Source organism: Electrona antarctica (assembly GCF_951216825.1).
Source record: "Electrona antarctica genome assembly, chromosome: 23".
In the NCBI taxonomy this organism is placed as follows: Eukaryota; Metazoa; Chordata; class Actinopteri; order Myctophiformes; family Myctophidae; genus Electrona; species Electrona antarctica.
This window is the reverse complement of record NC_136804.1, coordinates 24,528,365-24,554,217: the sequence shown is the minus strand read 5'-3', so window position 1 is coordinate 24,554,217 and position 25,853 is coordinate 24,528,365. Positions and strand designations below refer to the sequence as shown.

At 42.8% G+C, this 25,853-nt stretch overlaps 1 protein-coding gene across 2 annotated transcripts in view; it reads right to left on the bottom strand.

Moving 5' to 3' along the window:
* syt1a (synaptotagmin Ia) overlaps positions 1–25,853 on the bottom strand; it is a 157,055-nt gene that overhangs the window by 16,135 nt on the left and 115,067 nt on the right. For both annotated transcript variants that reach the window (XM_079493804.1, XM_079493805.1), the window contains 2 exons: positions 22,767–22,934; positions 12,182–12,299 (listed from right to left, as the gene is read on the bottom strand). In XM_079493804.1, the coding sequence (XP_079349930.1) occupies positions 12,182–12,299; positions 22,767–22,934 (286 nt within the window). The remainder of the gene's footprint in view (positions 1–12,181; positions 12,300–22,766; positions 22,935–25,853) is intronic.

The following is a 25,853-nucleotide window of genomic DNA, read 5'->3' as shown; positions in this document are numbered from 1 at the left end:
ATTCTGCAGTATAAGCCCCATTTATCGTCAGGTTTTATCCATGGATCCTTCTGCTTGCCTTTCATTCAAAACGGCATTCACAGGTAATTCTACATTAGCTGGGAAACGTCTCCTACTAACTACCGTGGCGCGTGACAGCTGGGAAACGTCTCCTACTAACTACCGTGGCGCGTGACAGGTGGGAAACGTCTCCTACTAACTACCGTGGCGCGTGACAGCTGGGAAACGTCTCCTACTAACTACCGTGGCGCGTGACAGCTGGGAAACGTCTCCTACTAACTACCGTGGCGCGTGACAGCTGGGAAACGTCTCCTACTGACTATCGTGGCGCGTGACAGGTGACATCTGCTCCATTGACTGACACACACTGTGCACAAATGTTTTAAATGTTTGTTTGTGGCTTTCGCCTTTATTTTATATTTTTATAGAGGTGAAAGGAATAGAATATCAGGCCTGAGGGACCGAAACGTTGCATTATTAAAAAGAAAATACTGATGTACCGAGCAAATACACAGTGTGCGGATGTATTCTATGCCTTTCCTTGATGTCCACTGGCATACGCACCTGTGCGTACGCCTGATTTCTATGCGCAAAAGTTTTTTCCTACAGTTGTTATTTTTATAGAGGGACAGACAGTAGGCTGACTGGAAATGGGGAGAGAGATGGGGGGTGAAATACAGTAAAGTCCGTCGAACCCACGGCACACTGCCAGACTGGATTACCAGCCAAGGAGCCTGGAACTGCTGAGCCACGGCCCAGGCCATTCCCCCTTAAGTCTAAAGGCAGCCAGCAAGGTTTGTTTGTTATTTGTATTTTGTTTCACATTAGTTTATTTGTACAATGTTTGTCATGTTTCTGTTAATACTAGCGTCCGTTTGTTTATGCATTGTAACTATGTACCGGTAGTTCGACGTTTGGTCTGGTCCGTTTGGTTTGTGCTGTAAGAGAGCTTGAATAAAACCATTGGTATGCAGAACCACTGTGTCGTTTATGACTATATGGAGGGAGTGTCAACGAATTTTAGCAAGCTGGCGTATAAAAAACAACAGAACATACTGAACGAGGTTATGCAAGATAAGATAAGCCTTCCTTTAGAAATGAAAACCACCTGTGGTGTCATGTCAGGGCTATCCAGACCGTCCCTTATCTTGGCGGCCAGCAGACGAGGGCCTGCCTGGCATTATTGGGCTTTTCAGCAACAACTCATATCCGGCCCGTTTCGCCATCTAATCCCAGACGGATGCAATCTCTCCCATTTTGTGGATGAGCTGCTGTGACTCCCCGATGCGAGACCCCCGAGCACCCACACTCCCCCCCCTCACGTTTACTTGACACCCCCCCAATGCCCCCCCCCCCACACACACACGCGTACGTACACCATAGGCACACACATCTTCCTGAGGGTTACTCATCTGAATCTGGGAAGCAGGCCACAAGTTATGAGGCGAGCCGAGGCAGTGCCACCGGTGTAAATGTTACCCCCCCTCCCCCTCTTCCCCCTCTCCGTCCCCCGCAGGAGGCTATAGAGGCAGGATGGTACAAAATGGTAAATGGTAAATGGTGCATTTATATAGCGCCTTTATCCAAGGCGCTTTACATAGATTGTGCATTACATTCACCCATTCACACACACATTCATACACCGATGGCGGCGGAAGCCATGCAAGGTACCAACCAGCACATCGGGAGCAATTTGGGGTTCAGTGTCTTGCCCAAGGACACTTCGACATGTAGACAGGAGGAGCTGGGATTCGAACCGCCGACCCATGGATCATTGGACGACCTGCTCTACCTCCTGAGCCACAGCCGCCCGATTTTGCCGTACAAAATCATGTGTAATCAGGAGCATTGAATGCTGCAGTAGACGTGTCTCTCTCTCTCGCGGTCTCCAGCGTGAAACGTTACACTGTGACAATTTTGAGACATTCAGTATAGGCTGCATTCTGTGCGTTGATCGCAACTTTTTAGACAGCGGCGACTCGCGTTGTCCGACATTACAAACCCTAACACTAAATCTAACCCTAAGCTCAGTCTTAACCGGCCACGTACATCCCCTAACCTCATATCAGTCTTAACCGGCCACGTAATTCCCCTAACCTCATATCAGTCTTAACCGGCCACGTAAATCCCCTAACCTCATATCAGTCTTAACCGGCAACGGAAATCCCCTAACCTCATATCAGTCTTAACCGGCCACGTAAATCCCCTAACCTCATATCAGTCTTAACCGGCAACGTAAATCCCCTAACCTCATATCAGTCTTAACCAGCGACGTAAGTCCCATAAACTCATATCAGTCTTAACCGGCCAAGTAGCCAGTTGACAACGCGCGTCATGGCTGGTAGCCGTGATCAACCGCACACAGAATGCAGCCTACTGAGATCTGGTAGGTCAGTAGACGTGTCTACTGGAGCACTGAATGCTCCGATTAAACGTGATTTTGTGCCTTTCAATGCATTGATTGATTGATGCATTGGAAACGGGTGCCTATGGAGACAAGTCAAATCAAATAACGGCTGTTTTTTAACACATTAAGAACCGACCTGAGGCCGATTCTACAAATACACTTTCAAGACAAGGCTGTCACGATTACAAATTTAAGTTGACGATGTCACACAAATAATTGCGATTAACGCTTTCATAGTGTTTTTTTAATACCGCATTGTCCCAAGACGACTCTGATTATAAGACGACCCACATTTTTCAATGTGGCTCATTGTATTTTTTGCAATTGTTAGGCTTCGTATAAATTAATCACAATTTGCACAGGGCTTGGCAGATATGACAAATAACTTACAAAGACATCACTGACACATTTAATAGATTTGTTTCTTTCCAAAAAAATTACAAAATAGCCGAAATATATAAATAATCTACAAGCGTGATGTGTTGTAAGCTTGTAGTACATCTGCTATTTCTGCTATTTTTGAAAAATGGATTTTTCGACATGGAAAGTTGGAAACGACTAACTATTGCGCAAAAATAATTGCGATTATCTCAAATAATTGCATTTAGGTGATTATAATTGTGACAGGGCTATTTCAAGATTTTTCAAAAATGTTCAGAAATAGCAGATATAAAATAAAATAACACAAATAAAATAAAATTACACAGATGCTTTCCCAGTTTTAAGGGGTTAATTCAAGTGGGCATCGACGTGTTTCAGGCAGTTCATTATTGCTAATTGCTACTTATTTTTGATTATTCGGGGGCAGGTGTCACTTTAGTGCATTAAAGTCTATCAGGTGTGAAGATATCAAACAAGTACGCTGCTCGCTCATCACCGGGTGTGATTCTTAGCAGAGTGCGGAGGCTGAATGCGGGGGGCTGGTTGGTAGAGTATGCAAATTAATCACCAGCACAAGCAGGTTAAATATAGCTAAGCTGTCATCTTACGTTTCCCCCACCGTCATTTTAGATTTGCCAACGAGGAGGGGCATCCAGGGGTGACTGTCGGCTTAGCTTTACATACTCGACTCATCACATACACCACAACATAAGACAGGGCCACACACATGCATACCCGTCTACTGTAAGGGCTCGTCTTTTGAACACATTGCTATATTTGTTCTCTATAAATGTTTATCCCACAATTTTGTAACCCATTTTTCACTCTGTGCCAATTTCCTATAAGCTGTAATCCTGGACACTATACTCTCCCTCAGCCAACGTGGGGAGAGCCCCGAACTGAGCTCATGAGTCCTTCAGTGCATGATAAGGACATTGCCTGATTGTCGAGGTCCACTCCTAACGATATAAAAGCAACGCTTGGCCAATCACAGAAAACCACATTCACACCGGGAGAAACAGGATCGACTGTGTTGATGGGCAGACGTTAGATTTCGCTTGATATTGTTATAGATTGGGAGACAATACAGTCATGGCTGACAACAGCAAGTGGAAGTAGAGTTCCCAATGATTATGGAATTTTTTCTTTTGAATTTAAAAAAACGCTTCATAAATGAGCGATTTATGGCCGAGTCAAACTGCGGTGTCCTTACAACCTAAGATGTGAAAATTGATGTGATAATTCAAAACATTAGGGTACTAATTACGAACAATGCTTGACACACTATAAATCATATCATTCGGATAGTATAATTAACCTTATCAAAGCACAGTTATTGTATTCATTGTCATTGCAGTGCAAACCATCATTAAACAATTCAATAATAGCCTATTCACTTCATAGGCTATTGTGTAGAGTCTGTAGAGTGTAGACTATGTTACAACTTGATTGTGCTGTGTAGAGCAATGTGACATATTTCTTGGAATACCAAACGAGTCGCCCCTTTACAACATTTTGATTACAAATAATAGAAAGAAAATTAAACGTTTGTGTATGTATAGAATATATAACACATCATGTCAGTCATGACTTTGGCTTCCTCGCCGTTCTCAAATAGACGCGATGATACGGCAGTCCATTAACGTAATCAGTGTTACCAGCCGCCCAAGCTCGACAATGAAGTTACAGCAGGCGCCACCTCGCCCTAGTAGATGTGACATCACTACAGCATGCAGGGAATGAGATACACTGGCCACTCACTCACTCAAGAAAATCCACAATTCCATAATCCATTTTCAAACTACTTCCCCTCGCATTGGCCCCGTTTGTCACCCTGAGTGAGTGATAATACCACTGTTTTGTTACACATGCACGCACCACACACACTAAAGAGACCGGGGCTTATAGATTCCGCCGGCTAACCATGCAGTCGAGCGATGTGGGGAAGCAAACAAATAAACCCTTCAGCACGTAAAGAGAGGGCTTGATGGTGAGCCAGTGCGCTGGCTGGAGCTATGCGGCCTCATTACCAGCCAACACAGTGCCGCTGCGCTGTGATAACCTCCCCCACCCAGGTCCATTACCCCGTTATACGGGCACACTCACTTTCTTCTGCAAAACATCATCTGAGACACACACGCACGCACACACACACACACACACACACACACACACACACACACACACACACACACACACACACACACACACACACACACACACACACACACACACACACACACACACACACACACACACACACACACACACACACACACACACACACACACACACACACACACACACACACACACACACACACACACACACACACACGCAGCACCACTAGCTGTACGTCCTTATCCTCCATCAAGAGCCACTTAGCTTTTGTGGCCCATGCATGCACACGTAGTCACGTACTATATACGCATGCATGCTCTCGCACGCACACACACGCTCACGCATGCGCACGCACACGCACACGCACACGCACACAAAGGGACTCTGGTAAATTTATTGTGGCCCCATACCATGTGGAGGTGAAACATCCAATTTCGACAGAAGTGTATTTTTTTTAATGGTCATTCATGTGATTTATACCTTTCACTGAGTGATTCAGCCTAGCGGCTAGAGTAAAGAGCTATCGAGGCAGCCTGTGGGCAGAATGTCTATTCGACTCACCGCTCTTTAAAGCAGTGAGTCACATTCCGGCAGTGTTTATTCCCAACATCGTTAAGCTCTTTTGGTCTTTGCATTTGTAAATGTCTTGTTACAGTCGATGTGGCGTTCTGTAACACTGGTTCTTCTTCGCAACCTTCGCTCTGGGCCACTAAAGCGTATTTCTAACAATCCCCATGCATCAATATATTTAGTATGTAAGAAGACACATTTCTCATTTCTATTTTATTTTATTTGTGTTAGTAATATTTAACATTAATGATCTTAAAGCTGCATTTATACCAGTTGTGCGCCAATGTCATTGACCGAAATTAGACAATCCTATAAGTCTATATCAGTGGTTCTCAACCAGTGGTCCGGGGACCACCAGTGGTCCTTGAGGAGGTTGCAGGTGGTCCCCATGCAGCTAAATGATGGAGAGTTGGTAACCAAATTAACCCTTATTAGATCTTTAACTCTTTACGGGTCCATTTGGTTTCATTTTACGCTCTCAATAGTTACATTATTGTTAAAGCGCAAATAACATGCATTTTTAATATTTAATATCATATTGTCTATGTCCCTCAAAGTTATTTCTAATGTTTTGAGCCTCAATCACCACTCTGATATAACCAGTCCTTGTCATTTCTTTATGGACATTGAAAGCAGTTTTAGCTGCAGTACCACAATGTCCTGAGGTGGTGGGGGTGCTGATATTGATTGATTGATTGATTGAAGAATTTATTAACAGTTTGCAGAATTACAGTACATTTCAAGCACAAACTCAATACAAAGGCTGTTAACTGTGAGTGGACGACCCAATTAAGCATTACACTTGTTTCCAACAGGGTCCACCATGTTCAAATCATCAAAACATTTAGAGACGTACAAATAGACACTTCTATAGACAGAACAGGAATTCATCAAAAAGGAGGTAAAAAGGGAAAAGAAATATATACAGTGAGGGGAAAAAAGGGGGGGGCGGGGGGGGGATTCAGATTTTACGGGGGCCAGTTTCGAATTGCAGCCATCCGTAGGTGCCCTTTGAGAGCGGTTTTGAAGGAGTCAAGGGATTCGCATGTCTTAATGACAGTTGGTAGGGCGTTCCACATTTTGGTGGCATAGGAGCGAAAAGAATTTAGATTATTTAATATTTGAGTCATTATAATACTGATGTTAGATAAAACCAGGCTTGTTTCCATCCATGCCAGCTTGGAAAATCAACAATGGTGGACATTGTAAATAAAGTGGAAATGCAAATTTGGAACTGAAGACTGAAGAAGAGGAGGAATTATACAAAGTAGGGTGACATTGATGACATCACAATGAGGACAAAATTAGTTGAGCTGTTCCTGAGAGCAATTTCCATTAAAGCACCTATAATATGATATGAAAGCCTGATTGTTCAAAATTGGTTATTTGTGGGGATAGAAAACACACATGGGAGCCCCAAAAACACAAAAGAAATTGAAAAAGTTGAATTTTATGTTATAGGTCCTTTAAACATCTGCATTACGTAATTTACAAGAAGCCTACACAATTAGAGAATGTAACAAAATGTTAGCCGATAACAAAATCTTCTAAGTTTTCGAGAGGCTAAATGTCATCAAATGGCGGTCCGTGGCTCAAATTCAGAATAAATAACGGCCTTGACATGAAAAAGGTTGAAAACCACTGATCTATATCAATGCCAAGGCTAACAACCCTTTTTAATTTCCTTCCTCGCCACAAGACTAAGAAGCACCAACACCAGAAGGTTCCAGAATAGCACATTAGAACTGTCCGCCTCCTTAACACTCCAAAAGGCCACCTGGCAGAGTGAATAATTATTGTGCAGCAGGGCAGACGTTTTCACACCGCAGCAAGTTCACAATCCACAAGCTCACAATGCATTGTGACGCATTGTGAGCTTGTAGATCTGCTATTTTCAAAATATTTTTTTAAACATTTGAAAACTTGAAATGGGACATTCTGCATAGTGTAAGTACATTTTGAAGCCAGTACCTATATTTGGAATTCCAGACTTTTATTTACGTAAGTAAAAGAATTTGAGTACTTTAATTTCCACCACTGCATTTGAGGACGTGTTGCCTGGCTCGCTGGATTCCAGAGGGAAAGATTTGTGTAAGTGCCAATCGAAAGAATTATTTCTGATTATATACATTGGTTAATGAAAATACCCACGTCTTGCTTTGTGAGCAGCAATTAGGCATGGTAAACAGGAAGGGGGTGGTGGAGAAGAGTGATCCTAAGCCATCATTACTTGTCTACTTGTCCACCTCTTCAAGCTCTGCCACAGACATGCCACACAACACACCATCTAATTATTGTTATTTTAGACCTGTCCATTATTGCATCCAACTGCCACACTTTTATAGAAGAAAGACACTTTTGGAGGGATAATACAAGTATACTGCACTGAATACAATTTGGCTTGCATGTGTATTGTATTAAGTATTGTACTTAAGTACAGTTTTGATGTATTTGTACTTTACCTAAGTATTTCCAATATACAATACGTCTACTCACTACATGTCAGATTCATTCACTATTACAAAGTATATAGTAACCACCACTTCAGCACTATACATTTCGGTCATTTGAAAATAGCCGATCTACAATCTAGATCTGCTAGATTCTGCACAGTACTTTCTACTTTTTGTACCTTACGTACATTTTGAAACCAATACCTTTGTACTTTTACTCAAGTAAATTTTGAACAGCGGACTTTCACTTGTAACAAAGTGCTTCTACATTGCAGTATCGATACTTTTACTGAAGTAAGAAATGCGAGAATACGTTTCTCAAGCAGCACTCCAGTCCATCATGACATCCAATGTATTGGGTTTCACAGCAACAGGATTTATACGTTCAAAATGTGGGCGTACTTACGCAAGTGAAAGCTTTTATATTGACTCACTTCTCTGAGACAACAAAAGAAGTCCACGTCTTGTGAGTGCATTTCTTTCTCGTGTCGTGAGTGACGCACCGCACCGGCCCACAGGCAGAGGTGTACACAACCCGTTGTCTGTGCGTCATCACCTCAAACACCAACGCACCTACACACGGACATGCTCTCTCTCGCTCTCTCTCTCTCTCTCTCTCTCTCTCTCTCCTCTCTCTCTCCCTCTCTCTAAATTAAATTCATTGGGGCTTTATTGGCATTTGCATTACAAAAGCAAGTGTGAATGGCCTTCAGATGGCCTAATATCATTTGGGGGTCCTTGACTGGGAACCACTGTAGCTCTCTCTCTCACACGCACACGCGCACACACACACACACACACACACACACACACACACACACACACACACACACACACACACACACACACACACACACACACACACACACACACACACACACACCATCATCATCATCATCATCATTTTTCGACCGCGGTCAACATCGTGGATTTCACAATATCACGCCAGACTTCCCGGTCCTTCATTGCCATCCCCAGTTCCTGCTTACTGATGCCTGTGTCCCTAGCGATGACATCAGGGAACGACAGTTTTCTACCTCTGGTCTGCTTTGAGGCAGGACTCCAGAGAAGAAGGGAAGATATAAACTCATTGTCAGCTCTGTATCAGTGGCCGGCAAAATGTGTTCTTCTGGATCGGACTAGTGAAGAAACACGGGGAAGGTTGCCGTATATTAGATTAGTCGGTGGCTCTTCCAAGACAGATTTTGCGCTCTCATTAGAAGGCGGGTGTAAGTGCCATCCAACCGTTTCTCTAGTTTCTTTGAAAGTGTCCATGTCTCGGAGCCATAGAGTAGAATCGGCTCAACGGTCGTCCTAAATATTTTTACTTTTAACATCTTACTAAGCTGGGATGACCAGATCTTATGCATGTCATTGCAGGCTGACCAGGCCATACCCTTCCTAGTTTGAAAGTCCTTTTGGGAAGAAGATATATGTGAACCTAAATACTTGTAGTCAACAACCAGTTTCAGAGGAGTGTTGTTAAGTGTTTTTATAATGTGGTTATTGTTGGATTTGCATATATTTACATATTCAGTTTTCGTCTCGTTGAGATAAAGACCAACACAGTTGGAGGCCTGCTCAAGAGACTGAAGGAGAGCCTGAGCGTATTCCAATGATTGACTGATGAGTGCGATGTCATCAGTGAAGTCAGTGTCGGTTAGGTATTTAGCACACACACACGCACACACACACCTACCAACGATGTCGGTCCTCCCAGGACCGACTCCTCTGCCTCTCTCTCTTCCCACTTCCTTCTGTCGATCAAAATAAAGAGCCAGATTCCCCCCGTGGCACGACGTCCCTCCTCCCATCAGCTGGCCACCCAATTACCATGCACCTGAGTCCAGTCCACTGCTCGCCTCACGGATCAGAGCGCCGGCCGCAGCCAGTGGTGGAAAAAGTACTCACATTTGTTCCTCAAGTAAAAAGTATCAATACTGCAATGTAGAACTATACACCGTTACGAGTAAAAGTCCTGTGATCAACATTTACTTGAGCAAAAGCACTAAAGTGTTGTACCGAATGTATACCGAAATGTATATAGGGCTGAAGTGGTTACTGTATGTTTTGTAATAATACATAACCAGTAACTAAAGTTGTCAAATAAATGTAGTGGAGTAAAAAGTACAATATTTGCCTCTGAGATGGATAGTGGAGTAGAAGTAAAAAGTGTTGGAAATTTCGAAATACTCCAGTAAGTACCTCAAAATGTTACTTAAGTACAGTATAAATGTACTTACATTCCACTACCGGGCTCAGTCTCGGCGTCAGAGACTATAACCGCCCTACGGTGCCACTCTGATGCACATTAAAAAAGCTCAGAGAGCTTCTATTCCCTCTCATCTTGTCAGACTGGCATGGACAGCCGTGTGGCAGGAGACCGTCCCGCTTGGCGGCGCTGCCATTTCACGCTGGCCCAGCCGCCAGCTCTCACCTGGATCCATCTGCAGAGGTGTTGATTTTGACGGCTAATTTAGATTTTGAGTTTTCTACAGTTGATTTTTGTCGTAATAGCAGATTTTAAACTCAGATTTTACAGCACACGTTGTATGCTGAAAATAGCCGATCTACCCGAGCACAACCAAACATATAATGACTTGTCTTTTACCGTAGTTCTACTGGATCCATTAGTCCCCTCCATAACATTTAATGTAGTTTTTATCTGTTGACAAAATTGTCAGTATATTTAGTCATAGTTTTAGACATCATAGCTTAGTTTTTATTTCGTTTTAATCAGTTAAATGAGGTAGTCTACGACGAATGTTTTTTGTCATAGTTTTAGACTTTTAGTCGATGAAATCAACACTGGGTCAACGATGTGTCATAGGCTTGTTAAAAACATAGCACCAGTTATGTTGTCTTGTCTTGTCTTGTCTTGTCTTGCCCTGTCTTGTCGTACGTTTGTGTTTTTGTTTCAAAACTTGATTCAGGTTATGTGGTTTGTAACTATCATCACTTCCCTGTTAGCATAGGACTATACAATTTATTTTATGCTACCACAATATTTTGCATATAGTGGTCACGACATTTATATGTACATGTTATCTCTTTGGTATGTTCCATATGGGTGTGTCACATATACTGTCATATTATTTGATTTACTGTATACCCTGAAATCTTGAATAAACAAAACTGTGAAAAAAACAAAACAAAACATAGCACCAGTTGTAACAACGCTCTACACGTGCCAAACTCTTCTCCCTTCTGGCTCCAAAACTATGGAACTGCCCATAGCAATCAGAACTGCAGAAACCCTCACAATCTTCCGCCGTAGTCTGAAAACCCACCTCTTCGGACTCCATCTTAACCCGTAGCACTTGCCGTAGCACATGCCCTAGCCTCGACAACCTTACAGGCGTATGCAAAGGCTCAATTTATGTAACTTAGATAGCATTTTATGTAGACATAGCACTCCATAGTGTATACGAATACGCATAGTTTCATTGTATACCGGTAGATATGATATCCCACTGTTAGACAGATGTTAGGTTCTTAGCTTCCTTATGGTTATTGATGACTATTGTTTATGTATTTGATGTATTCCGCACGCACGCACGCACGCACGCACGCACGCAGTACACAAATTTGGTGCTGATCAATTTGGAGGACGGTTCTAACCTTGAAAAGGTGGACTCATTTAAATACCTCGGTGTCACGATGGACCCAGAACTTTCTTTTAAACATCATATTGATCAAACAGTTAAAAAAACCTATGGCAGCCTGTGCTCACTCTACCCATCCATCAACTGTTTCTCTTTCGAAGTGAGGAAAATAATAATTTCTCAAATATTACTCCCCATTGTAGACTATGCCGACATTGTATACGGTCCAAAACGCCACTGATACTCACCTCAAGCCACTTAATGTATTATGTAACTCCTTGTGCAGATTTGTCCTTTCTAGGCCGCTTCAGGACTTCCCTATATTCCCATCTCCAAACATCCTGTTCATGCTTCTAATACTACTTACTCACATGTTTACTTCTTCGGCACAGGTTATAGTACTGTTTTTCTCTATTTCCATATATAGACGAGTTGGGGGTCAGGGGTGGGGTGGCAGAAGGGGAGCAAGCTAACTGTACCTTTATGTGTATGTCCTGTGTATTTGTACTGTATGTCATGTTGTCTTTAGTACTGTGTACTTGCACTGCTGTAATGTTGTATTTTGTATGTATAGGACCCCCTCTAAAACGAGATGCTGCATCTCAAGGGGCCATCCTTTCAATAAAGTTCAAAGTGTTCCTCACCTGACAGGCCTCCGACGTCCATCTTCTTGAGGTTCTTGGCCTCCAGGATGACCACGGTCAGTTTGCCGGCGGTGGGCACGTATCGTAGAGAGAAGCAGATGTCTCCTAGCTTCTCTTGCTGTGGGACAGAACAGTGGTTAGTTAGTTAGTTAGTTTCATTTATTGTCCACGTGTGGAAATTTGTCTTGTTGAGACACAACAGTAAAAAACAGTAAAAAACAAACAGCTAAAACAGCAACAACACTTACACAATTATTTTTTATATATAAAAAATGCAGGACAACAGTGGCAAATACATTTAAAAACAACAAATCTAGCGAGACATGGTATCATTTAGTAGTGCCTTAATGGCATTTGGGATGAAGGAATTTTTTAAAATGTTACGGTTAGCTTTTGGTACTTTGTACCGTCTACCAGAGGGAAGTAGTTCGAACTCCCTGCAGAGTGGATGAGAGGGGTCATTTGTTATCTTGACATCTTTTTTCCGAAGTACTTCCTTATAGATACAACTTAATTGTTTCTGTCTCTTCCCAATGATTTTTGAGGCTAGGTTCACTATTCGCTGCAGCTTGCTTCTTCCTTTTACATTAAGATTGCCATACCACATTGCCATGTTAAAAGTCAAAATTCCCTCTATCAGGTTCTTATAGACTGTTTCCATGATATGCTTGCTCACTCTAAAGGAGTTGAGCTTGCGTAGTAGGTGGAGGCGTTGGTTACAAGTTTTAAAAATCTGGTCAGTATTTTCACTGAAATTGAGCTTGCTGTCAATATATGTGCCTAAGTATTTAAAATTGTCTACTACCTCCACTATTTGTCCACTAATTGTAATGGACTGCACAGGTTCCTTTTCATGAATGACAAGTTATTTTGTTTTTGTCACATTGATCCCTAAGGAGCTTTTATCACACCAGTTCTGAAGAGTACTCTGTATGCTTCCTCCCCCGCTGTGTCCCCCTTCTTCAGTAAGGCAACCAGGGCCATATCATCCGCATATTTGAACAAAGGAAACATATCCTGGTATTAACTGGAATTAATTTGTATATAAGGAGAAAAGTAAGGGGGATAAGATAGTCCCCTGCGGAGCACCAGTGTTAAGCACAGTGATGTCGGACAGAGTATCATTAAGTATCTGCCCTCTAAAAGTGAGTCACAGCAGCAGTGCTTTTAGCGGCGTTTCTCCGTCGGTTTTCAGAAAAAACGCGTCCAGTGTGCAACCACCTTTAGTCCTCTTGCAGTCTGGCTGCTGGTGGCAGTGGAACAGTAGGCTAAGGGGCTCTATATCTATCCATCCATCCATCCATCCATCCATCCATCCATCCATCCATCCATCCATCCATCCATCCATCCATCCATCCATCCATCCATCCAACCATCCACAGTAGATGGTCAGAATCACGCATATTTTTTAATGTCAAGGATCCCGAGTTTGGTATGCATCTTAAGCCACGGAGTGTACAAATTATTCTTTTGATTCAATGTTTACACTCTTGGAGTTACAGACCCATAATAGGGGTCCATTTGGTTCCTATTCCATCATTTTATCATTTAACATGGGGACCCTCCCAGAACCCCTTCAAGGACCCCTGGGGGTCCCCCGCTCCGCCCGGACCCTACTTTGAGAACCACTGAGATTTGGAACAGAATGTGAAGTGATTCATATTCCTGACACATGTCAACAAGATGCCACATTAGATGTCACCAAGAAGAATGAATCAATATAATTGTGGGATCCCATCTACTTTACGTGTAGGGCATACATGGGACATACACAATGTGGCCCTCAGGTTAATATCAGAATTCTGATATATCCCATTCTGGGCGGGAACCCCTTCTGGTGTTTTAAGCATTATGTTACGCTTTAGCTATTGAAAAATAGCAGATCTACAAGCTCACGAGCTTGTAGATCTGCTATTTTTGAAAAATCCTGAAAATGTGGTGCAAATCTTTGAATATATATTCTTTCAGAGCGTTTTTAACGCAAATATTTGCTTCTCATGGGGGAGTCTCTGGAACAACATATTTTCAGATAGGGGACGCGGCCAAATACAGATAATCTTTGGGGTCCTTGACATGAAATATTGAGAACCACTGATATAGAAACATTAGGTTTTTCAGAAAATTGATTTAGAAGACTCTTTTCCTTTTTTAATGTTGACGTCAGGCCTAAATGGGATATTATTGATTTCATCTGTTACAATTCCAAACACGCAAACATGACCCGCTTTGATTATTTCAGTCTAAATTAGTATCTTAATAACTAGTATTAAAATGTTAGTCTTTTTTAACCCATTTAGACCGTAGCGCATTTTCATTGATATCAAACGAGAGAAAAATATTCTGAATTTCTTTTCTTTTTTTTTTAGTTGGCCTCTCCTTCTGCACCATACTCCTTGCTCTTTCGCCAATGAGCGTTGTCACATTTTCAGGAATTCAATTTAAGAAATAGCAAAAAAATAATCCAGGATTTCAATTCAAATATAGAAAAAATAGCCGATCTACAAGCTCAAAACGCGTCACAGTGCGACATGTTTTGAGCTTGTAGATCAGCTTTTTTTTTGTAGTATGCAATGTGGCCAATAGCCCTCTCCATCGTCAACGTTGCCAACGCCTGATGTAGGACACAACTATACGATACATTATGGATTATAGCCTGATGTAGGACACAACTATACTATACATTATGGATTATAGGGCATATAGCGATGGACATGGGTTCATGGTTCCACTGAAACATCTCCAATTCATTTTTCCCATATGAGATTTACAAAAATATTTATATCAATTATTTTAAGCCTAGAATCTACAAAGTAAATAGTAGGCTAACTAAAAGTTTTCAAATAATTGTAGTGGAGTAAAAAGTACAATATTTACTAATTGTACTTAAGTACATGTACTTAGTTACTTTCCACCACTGGTAAACCACTTGATTAGACATTTGCTTCACATGCTCAAACACCACAATGAAATGACCTTAAGTAGATTTTACAGGCCGGGGCGGCGGTTTAATCAACACGAAAACACCCTCATCAGGAGGGCAAAGAGACGGACAGACAGACCGAGAGAGAGAGAGAGAGAGAGAGAGAGAGAGAGAGAGAGAGAGAGAGAGAGAGAGAGAGAGAGAGAGAGAGAGAGAGGGTAGGTTTAATTATGCTGCAGTCTAGAGCAGCTAGTCAGTCATCAAGCCTGTGTTAATGTATTCTATGAACTGTAAAATGCCCCGCCGCTGCCATTTGACCTGAGGGGACGTCTCTGGAGCCTGCCACTCCGTGCTTGACCTTAAAGGTCGGAGCGTGGTCGGAGCGTGGCTTTCACTGTGTGTGTGTGTGTGTGTGTGTGTGTGTGTGTGTGTGTGTGTGTGTGTGTGTGTGTGTGTTCAGTCACATAACTGAACATGAAACATACCCAAACCTCTAAAGCAGTGGGTTTTCAACCCCTCTTCATATCAAGATCCATTATTTATTCAGCATTTGAGCCACAGACCACCATTTGGTGAGATTTCCGCCTCTTGATCAGACCCAAAACTAAAAGAATATTTTGTTTTGTTATCGTCTCATGCTGTATTGATGTTGGTGATGATGTTGGTGCCCGGTCACCTAGTGGTCCAGGTGCATGCCACATATAGGCTCTGGCCTGACAGCACGCCGTGTGTTCGAGTCCCGTTCATGATGACCTTTGCTGTATGTCTCTCCCCTTCTTACTCCCTCTTTCCTGTCAATCTTCACTTGAAACTGTCAATAAAGGCAGAAAAGCCAAAAAAAAAACCCTAATCTTTAAAAGCTAAGATAACAGGCAACCGTTGATCAAAATAATTATTTTACATTCTCTAATTGTGTAGACGTCTTGTAAATTAAGTAATAAAGATGTCTAACTCTAATTTAACTCTTGAGAGTGTAAAATGAAACGAAATTATTTGGTTTCATCTTACACTCTCAAGAGTTAAATGACGCCACAGCAGTGATGTCACACTAAGTATAAGGTATACCCTGGAGCAGGGCAGGAATTTCACGGCGGCCACGGCGGCCATGGCCGTCGTTGCCCCTCTCTTTGGCCGTGTGCCCCTCGAAAAATGATATGCCCAGATGGCCACAGTGGCCGTTGTGCCCATGCACCCCGACCGGCGCCCACAGCAGTTCATTTTACCGTTTTTCCTCTGCGCAATTTGCCAGTCATTACGGTAACCAAATGTTCCCCAAACGTCTCGCGCAGACTTGTATTGTCTGTATTGTAGTTGTGTTTCCATTTGCCAAGTGGTTTGATTCTTTTGCGTTACTTTAATTGCCTTAATAACTAACCCCGATGGTCGTCATGGCGCACGCACGCACGCACGCAGGCACACACACGCTGCCTACTAGTGTAGCTAATCTAGCTAATCTAGCTATCCGGTCAGACTGCATCTATCACTCAAAACAAAATAATGTTTTCTACCGTCGCGGCCGTGTGGCGGTCCTACATCATATGCATTAACGTTGGTCGGACATGGTCCAGGCGTCCAGCTGATTTATTTTTGTCTAACACGAAACAGCGTGGCTGGATATAGCAACAGAAAAATACCATGGATATAATTAAACACATTGTTCCCTGTGCACAGTGCAGATAACACACTTATCCAGGTAAGAACAAAAAAATGATCTGAAGCTGCACTTTCACTTTGTGTTGACTTATCTCAGTCCTGCAGCCCCACAATGGAGAGATCTCATTTGTCACTAACCTCTCTACAATGCCATATGCCAGTCTAGCCTTAAAACCTACATTTATATGTTATTCAATAGACAATATATTACTTTATCACAAATATAGGCTTTTCTAAACCAAGCCCTCATTCAAAAGTTATGTAGGCTGTCATAATGTCATTGTATTTTCTGTGAATTAACTCACAGTTTAACCCAGTGATCCTCAGCCATTTTAATTTCACCCCCAAATTAAATGTATATGAATTAGCCTAGGGTGACAGGGTCCTAGGCCATTTCATTATGATTTTCATCTCTGGACCATGGGACCCCAATACATGTTACAGACATGTTTACAATATTTTACAACAGTAGCTACTTATATTTTGTTATTTAAAGCTGTGATTATTTATTTAAGAAGCACTGTTCTGAACCAATGTTCGCCTTGAAAAAATCATCCTTAACCTTTAAGCTAAAATAATTATTTTTAGTTTTAATTGATGGCCTTCATGCCCTGGCACTCGGCCTTTGTGCCCTCCAAAAGTCGACCACACTAAAGGCCAAGTGGCTTTGCCCCTAAAAGGATGAAATTCCAGGTCTACCCTGGAGATTGAGAATTAGAGAGTAATTCCAGACACATAGCACCAACAGTTTGTAGCATCAATTAAGTTCCCAATCCCAGGGCTCAAGGTTTATACAACTCTCTAATTCTCAATCTCCAGGGTAGACTTTATACTTGGTGTGACATCACTGGCGTGGCGTCACGCTGCTATCCGTTGTCGTGGCAACAATATAAGGCTCAACTCAAGGACCACTGGTTGAGAACCCCTGCTCTAGGACAATCTACTTTATTACTATACTCAAATTAGGAGTGTCTGGTTTGGTCAAATGCATATTATAGAATAAATTGACAAATGAGGCTGGACTAACTCAAATCAGTTTCCATAGGGAAAGACTGCACCAAAGGAAATGTGAAACAATAGGCATTATTATGTGAAATGCAAAGCTATTGTGATTCTCAAACGCTCATGGTAATGAAAGATTTGTCTGTAAATTGCCTCATTATGATGGAGCTTGAATCATTATTAAATTCAAGAACCGCTGTCTGTCAGTTAGTCAGTCTGTCCCTTCCCTAGCATAGAGCGCCTCCTCACAACTCCACAACGCACAAACAGTTTTGAATGATGAGTGGCATGTTGTTTGTGTATAGTTTCCAAATGTTTTATACTGGTAATATATAATGTAATAGTAATCTATATTAGATGATATTGTGATGTCACTAACATGGTGTATTTTCGATTGGGCCTTTTGACTCAAAGGCTTTCAGCTGTCAGGAAGAAACCAAAAGTACACGGGGAAGACATATTTGAATATTCTAACCACACCCGGGGGTCTATTACAGTAATGTTAACTCCATAGACACATACAAAACAGAAAAACTACAAAAAACACGGAACTCCATCTTTAAAAGTAGTAAACAATTTTGGACATAATGTTTCCACCTAAGATATGAGTTTTTTAAGTGCTCTCAATGCATTTAGTTTGCAACCAAAACTTGGGTACACAGCAACCCTCTTCTGACTTTATTACATATATATATACTGTATGATTTATAATCATACAGTATATCGGGGGGGCTGCCAGGGGAAGAAGAATTAATTTTGACCTTGGCAGGTATCCTTTGTGGCCACCGTGGCGTGACATGAATTTCACCACCATGACGAAAAATGTTCACTACCCTTTTCCCCCACAAATGATAGGTATACTCGAGGGGTGTATTCAGTGTTATGCAAGACCCATATGTCATACGCTGACGTGAAATTGGGCGGGATATTTAAGCTCACCTAAGACTGCGTTCTTCCTGCGTTCCTTCTGTGTATATGCGTTCCTGGTTGTTGTTATGCTCTGTTTGCTCCCACCGCCACCCCAGGGGTGGGCTCTGCTATTACTTTCTGTTCCCCATGGGGGGGTTGTTATTGTATATCTATCTCCCTGCTCTTAATGTCTAATGATGGTCGTGTAATTGTGCCGAGCACTGCAGGGAGAAATATGTAGAAGAGCCGAACGCCAAGATAAAATATTATATGCACACTCCTTGTATTCTCATTCTATAATACATATTTGTTCAATCTATTTGTGAGTCATTATCGGACTGAATTTGCTGTCACATTTGCTGTCACATTAATACAATGCTACAAGGAGAGATTGTCAAAAAGCTTTCCAGAGCATTTACACGATTCTAACATCCAAACACTTTGAGTGGGTTTATTGGAACAATAACAACTCACCGACCGTGATGATTTGGCTTGGCAGTTTAATTTCCACCTGCTCCTCGAGTTGCAGTGTCCTTCAAGCGAGCAGGGAACACTGAGCAGCGAGAAGTGGTGGAAAGTAACTAAGAAAGTAACTAAGTACATTTACTCAAGTACAACAAGTCTTTAGAATTACCCCCGTAGGAAGCCCATGATGTCTGGGGACGTCTTAGGGTCCTTTTGAATGATATAAACCGGGATCGCTTTTTATTACAAAACCTACATTAACCACTTCAGCCCTATAATTAATTTCAGGTAATTTGAAAGTAGCCGATCTACAAGCTCACATAATGCGTCGCACACATTGTGAGCTTGTACATCTGCTATTTGCAAAATATGTTTTATTTTTTAAAACTTGAAATGAGACATTCTGCACATACTTTTGGTACTTTAAGTACATTTTGGTACCGATGACTTTGTACTTTTACTCAAGAACATTTTGAATTCCGGAGTTTTGCTTGTAAGGGAGCACTTCTAGATTACAGAATTTATACTTTTACTTAAGTAAAACATTTGAGTACTTTTGGCAGCGAGTATACAGTGTCTCAAGCCTTGCATGAAATTGTGCAGGTGCAGCCACCTGTCTGCCTGCATGCCTACCCCGCCCAATTTAAGGCCAGAGTACTAGTGACGCCCTTCAGCTCAAGCGGCACGTCCACCATCGCACGCACGCACGACAATTCCACGCCGTTATAATTAACCTTTAAATCAAACTGCCTGTAATGTAAAAAAAAAAACGAGGTTCCCCTGGCAACAAATGCTATATGCCATGACATTTACCATGAAAATTGAATCTCCTGAACTGTTGCCTGGACCATATTAACCCATTAAAACCGGGAACGCATCTAGTGTCTCCTTATAGCTTTTAACCGCTTTAACCATTATTTTGAAACTTTAGCTGTTGAAAAATAAAACCGTGAAAATGTGGTGCAAATCTTTGAATATATTATTGTTTTACAGCAAACGTTTTTAACTCAAATCTTTGCTTCTGGGGGAGTCCCTGAAACAACATATTTTCATATGAGAGTCCGGTGGCAAAATACATATAATTGGGGGTCCTTGACATGAAAAAGTTTGAGCACCACAATAAAGCACAACCTTGAACCACTGAATCATAGAAACATAGGGGTTTTTCAGAAAACTGTCAGGATGTAGAAGACATTTTTAGAATCGGGTCCTCAGGTCTTCACGGGTTAATTGAAGGGGAAGTGTGGACATCCGATTAAGTGACATTTCCTGGAGAGATGGATTACCCTGGCCCGCGGCGTCGCGCCCGCAGTCCAAACCCAAGGAACACATGTTTGAATGTAGCCAAGTCATTACTGTCGCTGCCATGCTTGTGCCCCTGTGTTTCAATTGGCACATTTTCAATGTGGAAGCAATAACCACCGCCGCCCTGTGTACTATCGACACACACACAGAGGGAGATGTCGACAGAAATGGTCATTTCTAAATCTGTTCATATATGGCTCGCACATCTCCAATGAGCACTCGTCGTAAGAGGGCGAGGGGATTCATTGTAAATTTGAATCAATCCTAGCTGGACTACACAACTGACAAAACACAAATGGTAAAATCAGGCATTACGACACCATCAAGGCCCGCCAAAATGTATTTTTTCCCAGACAAAATCAACTGTAAATTTAGTCGACTCAAAATTGCCATATATTTAGTCGACTAAAACTAGACCAGCACTAAAACATGTCAGGTGACTAAAATATGACTAAAACTAAGTGACATTTTATTCAAAAGACTATGACTAAAACTAAATCTGCTGTCAAAATCAACATTTTGATAGGCTGGAATGGCTTAGGGTTGACAACAGAGTAGATATAGCATCTTGCAATGGGCCTGGTCTACAAGATTCGCTACACCACTAAGACACCCATGTACGTTAGTGGTCAAAATACTTCCTTAATGTCAACGAAGTCCACGATCACAACACCAGAGGGAGTTCCACAAACCACGTTCAAGCCCGATTCGACTCAAACAAGAGGTTAAATTTAGATCATTTAGCTCCTATATGCCACTAACATGTGGAACGCCCTACCAACAGCCATTAAGAAATGTGAATCCCTAGACTCCTTCAAAACCGCTCTCAAAGAGCACCTACGGGCGGCTACAATTGGAAACTGGCCCCTGTAACTGTGTATTTGTGTAGTCTTAATTAGTGCCTTTTCTGCTTTCATCCTCAGTTTTTGTATTGACCTGTACCTTCCTTGGACTATAGTGCATTCTCCTCCACTCCTGTTGTTTTTACCTCCTCCTTCTCCTCTGTTCTTTATACCTCCTCCTCCTCTACTCTGTTCTTTATACCTCCTCCTCCTCCTTCTCCTCCACTCCCCTGTTCTTTATACCTATAAAGAACAGAGTAGAGGAGGAGGCTCCTCTACTCTGTTCTTTATACCTCCTCCTCATCCTTCTCCTCCTCCTTCTCCTCCACTCCCCTGTTCTATTTACCTCCTCCTCCTCTACTCTGTTCTTTATACCTCCTCCTCATCCTTCTCCTCCTCCTTCTCCTCCACTCCCCTGTTCTATTTACCTCCTCCTCCTCTACTCTGTTCTTTATACCTCCTCCTCATCCTTCTCCTCCTCCTTCTCCTCCACTCCCCTGTTCTATTTACCTCCTCCTCCTCTACTCTGTTCTTTATACCTCCTCCTCATCCTTCTCCTCCTCCTTCTCCTCCACTCCTCTGTTCTATTTACCTCCTCCTTCTCCTCTACTCCTGTTGTATTTACCTCCTCCTCCTCCTCCTCCTCCTCCTTCTCCTCCACTCCTCTGTTCTATTTACCTCCTCCTTCTCCTCCACTCCTCTGTTGTATTTACCTCCTCCTCCTCCTCCTTCTCCTCCACTCCTCTGTTCTATTTACCTCCTCCTTCTCCTCCACTCCTCTGTTGTATTTACCTCCTCCTCCTCCTCCTCCTCCTGCTCCTCTACTCCTCTGTTCTATTTACCTCCTCCTTCTCCTCCACTCCTCTGTTGTATTTACCTCCTCCTCCTCCTCCTTCTCCTCTACTCCTCTGTTGTATTTACCTCCTCCTCCTTCTCCTCTACTCCTCTGTTGTATTTACCTCCTCCTTCTCCTCCTTCTCCTCTACTCCTGTTGTATTTACCTCCTCCTTCTCCTCCACTCCTCTGTTCTATTTACCTCCTCCTCCTTCTCCTCCACTCCTCTGTTCTATTTACCTCCTCCTCCTTCTCCTCCACTCCTCTGTTCTATTTACCTCCTCCTTCTCCTCCACTCCTCTGTTCTATTTACCTCCTCCTCCTCCTCCTTCTCCTCTACTCCTCTGTTGTATTTACCTCCTCCTCCTCCTCCTCCTTCTCCTCTACTCCTCTGTTGTATTTACCTCCTCCTCCTCCTCCTCCTCTACTCCTCTGTTGTATTTACCTCCTCCTCCTCCTCCTTCTCCTCTACTCCTCTGTTGTATTTACCTCCTCCTCCTCCTCCTCCTTCTCCTCTACTCCTCTGTTGTATTTACCTCCTCCTCCTCCTTCTCCTCTACTAGTCCTCTGTTGTATTTACCTCCTCCTCCTCCTCCAGTCTCTTCTATGTAGCTCCACCTTCGCCTTCTCCTCCACTCCTCCGTTAAAGTCTTACCTCCTCCTTCTCGGCACTCATCAGGTCCCTCCACTCCTCTGTGATGTGGCTGAAGTCCACTTTGTTCATTGGCACCTTGATGTCGCCGATGGCGTCGTGCTTGGAGAAGCGGTCGAAGTCGTACACCGTCATTATCAGCGTCTTACCGCCCAGCTCCACGTATGGGACCTGATGGGGAGGAGAAGAGGAGGAATGATCCAAGTTAGAAAAATAATAGAAAATCTAGAGAGAGAGGGAGATAACCACAACCGCAAGGAAATGGAACAGATTTCCAATCACTTTTTTTGTTACGCTGATTGGCTGAAGGGGCTGTCTGTCAACGCTATACTCCTGTGGATAGTGTATAGTGTGGATAGTGGATAGTGTGTGATATACTTTATCAATCCCTTTTATACAATCATATAATTGGGAGATCTAAAGGTCAGACGTCCTTTGATGAATGACTGTGAGCTTCAGTTCTTGACTGTTTCCCATGACCCTCTACCATTATTGCCGAATTTCGTGGAAAACGACAAATCAGTAAGAAATGGTCCGAAAACAGACCCGGGGTCTTCACCCCGTCGGGCTTGACCCCGAATAATACAAAAGACAAACGGCCTTGTTGACTTTGTTTTTGTTAGATTTTGTTAGGTTGGCCAACTCCCACTGCGCCCTAGTAGCCAACCAACATGGCTGGTCTGGAAACACGGAGAGAATTATAAAAGCTCAAGGCCTATACCAGGCCGGAAAACACATCAATGCCTAATAAATCTATACGCTAATTTGTCAGAAAAGTGTTGCGGGCTGAAAATAGCCGCTCTACAAGCTCACAACGCGATGCGACGCGACACATTGTGAGCTTGTAGATCTGCTATTTTCAAACGATTTTTTTTTTTACATTTCATACATTTGAAAACTTCTGAAATGGGACTTTCTACTTTTGATACTTTAAGTACATTTTGATACCAATACTTTTGTACTTTCAATCAAGTAAATGCTGTATCCCGGACTTTTACTCGTAACAGACCATTTCTACGTTGCAACATCGATTATCGATACTTTTACTCGCGTAAGACATGTGAGTACTTTTTCAACCACAGTGGGGCTTTTAACGATCATGCTTTTTGATCACTGCTTAACAATCCCTTTGCACGGAAAATAATGACTGGACAGCCAGCAGGCTCCTATAGTCCTATACTGTCACAGCTATTGCACGAGTAATTGCTTGTCAAGTGTGTGTGTGTGTGTGTGTGTGTGTGTGTGTGTGTGTGTGTGTGTGTGTGTGTGTGTGTGTGTGTGTGTGTGTGTGTGTGACTGTGTGTGTGTGTGTGTGTGTGTGTATGGGGTGGTGGTGGTGGTGGGGGGGGGCGGGGGGCCTTCAGGTTCCAAATCAATCACTGTCCAATGCTGTTTCTGACAGCGTAGGGCTTATCTGGCCCAGATATCCTGGAAATGGAGGAATAAGAAATGGGGGGTAGGGGTGGGATAGGCCAGAGAGCGGTATCTAGGATTTGATTCCTTATTGCCTTCCACCAGTTGTGGAAAGCAACTAAGTACATTTACTCAAGTACTGTACTTAAGTACAATTTTGAGGTATTTGTACTTTACTTGAGTATTTCCAATTTCCAATACTTTCACTTCTACTCCACTACATCTCAGATCCAAAGACGTGCTGTGATTGGCCAGTAGTCACTTGAGTGGCAGCGTGGCGCAGCGTGCCTTCCGCTCCCTCACGTCGATACCCGTCGCTCCAATGAACTGCAGCGGCCAATCTATTTTTTAAATATCTATTTATATTTATGTAAATGTTACCTGTATTTTTCAGGTATGATAATAGTGTAGTTTGTAGAAAAACAAAGAGTGGTGCAACTCCGTGTGGGGGTCCCCGGAACTTCCAGGCCCACAGGAACGCGACCAGGGGGCTGGGCCGGTTCCGCCAAGCCGCCCCGTGTCCGAAACGGTTGAGAAATGACAGTTACTGTGTGGGGGTCCCCGGAACAACCAGACCCCCAGGAACCCCCGAAACGGTTGAGAAATGACAAAGTTACCGCGACGCTATTTCCGTGCTCGGACGGACCCAGGGACCCAGGCAGGCAGGGGCACACGTTGCTGGACAATGGAGTGGCTGCACCACTCAATAATAACACTCCCACAGTCAGAGGCATATAGAAAAAATCACACCCGTGTGAACTGAGTGGTGTAAGGTCTTATATAGACTGATCAGCTGTGGTCTGACGTAATGTCTGACGTAATGAAATCACACCCGTGTGAACTGGGTGACCATAGCAACCATGCTCATTTTTTGAGCACAGACAGACAGACACGTAAACTAACAAAGCCAGTTGTAGGAGTGGTTTACATGTGATATATGTGATATAAAGCTTGCAGATCTGCTAGTTTTCTTTCTTTATGGGGGCACAAATTGCTTTCAGATGGGGGTCCACAGGCCAAACACATTTGGTATAGTTGTTGACATGACAATATTTGAGACCCGACCTCTGCGATATATAGGGTTTGTATACTTGGAACGAAGTGAGCTGAACATCACTGGTCGGGTGCGAGATAAGCCCCTTGTGTCCTTGTGTCCTTGAGTCCTTGAGTCCTTGCCGCCAAGGGGAAACCGCTAACTTATAATTACTTTTTTTTCTCTCAGGACACATATTTTGAGCGTCACAAAAAAGGTTTCACCGATGGAACTGGCACTAAGACGCACACATTAAGCCATTCAGGCCTGACGTCGAAATAAAAAAAATCTGAAAGATTTGAGGCACATTTTAACGATTTTTCAAAAATAGCAGACCTACAAGTTCATAGCGCGGCACTCGGTGCCGCGCTATGAGCTTGTAGATCTGCTATTTTTCAATAGCTAAATTATAACATAATGTATGTAACCACCAAAAGGGGTTCCCGCTCAAAATGGGTTAAGCCCTATAACTTCTGCCAAACACCTGCGCTTTTCACCGTCGGATGAATAACACAACTTTTCCAGCTGCCGAGTAACACTCATGCATCCATTATGAAAGGATGTGTGCCGAAAATCTAGGCCAAACCGAGAGCGGGGTACGTGTGTAGCCGAGCGGTGTAGCTGCCTGTGTTAATCCCAATCAC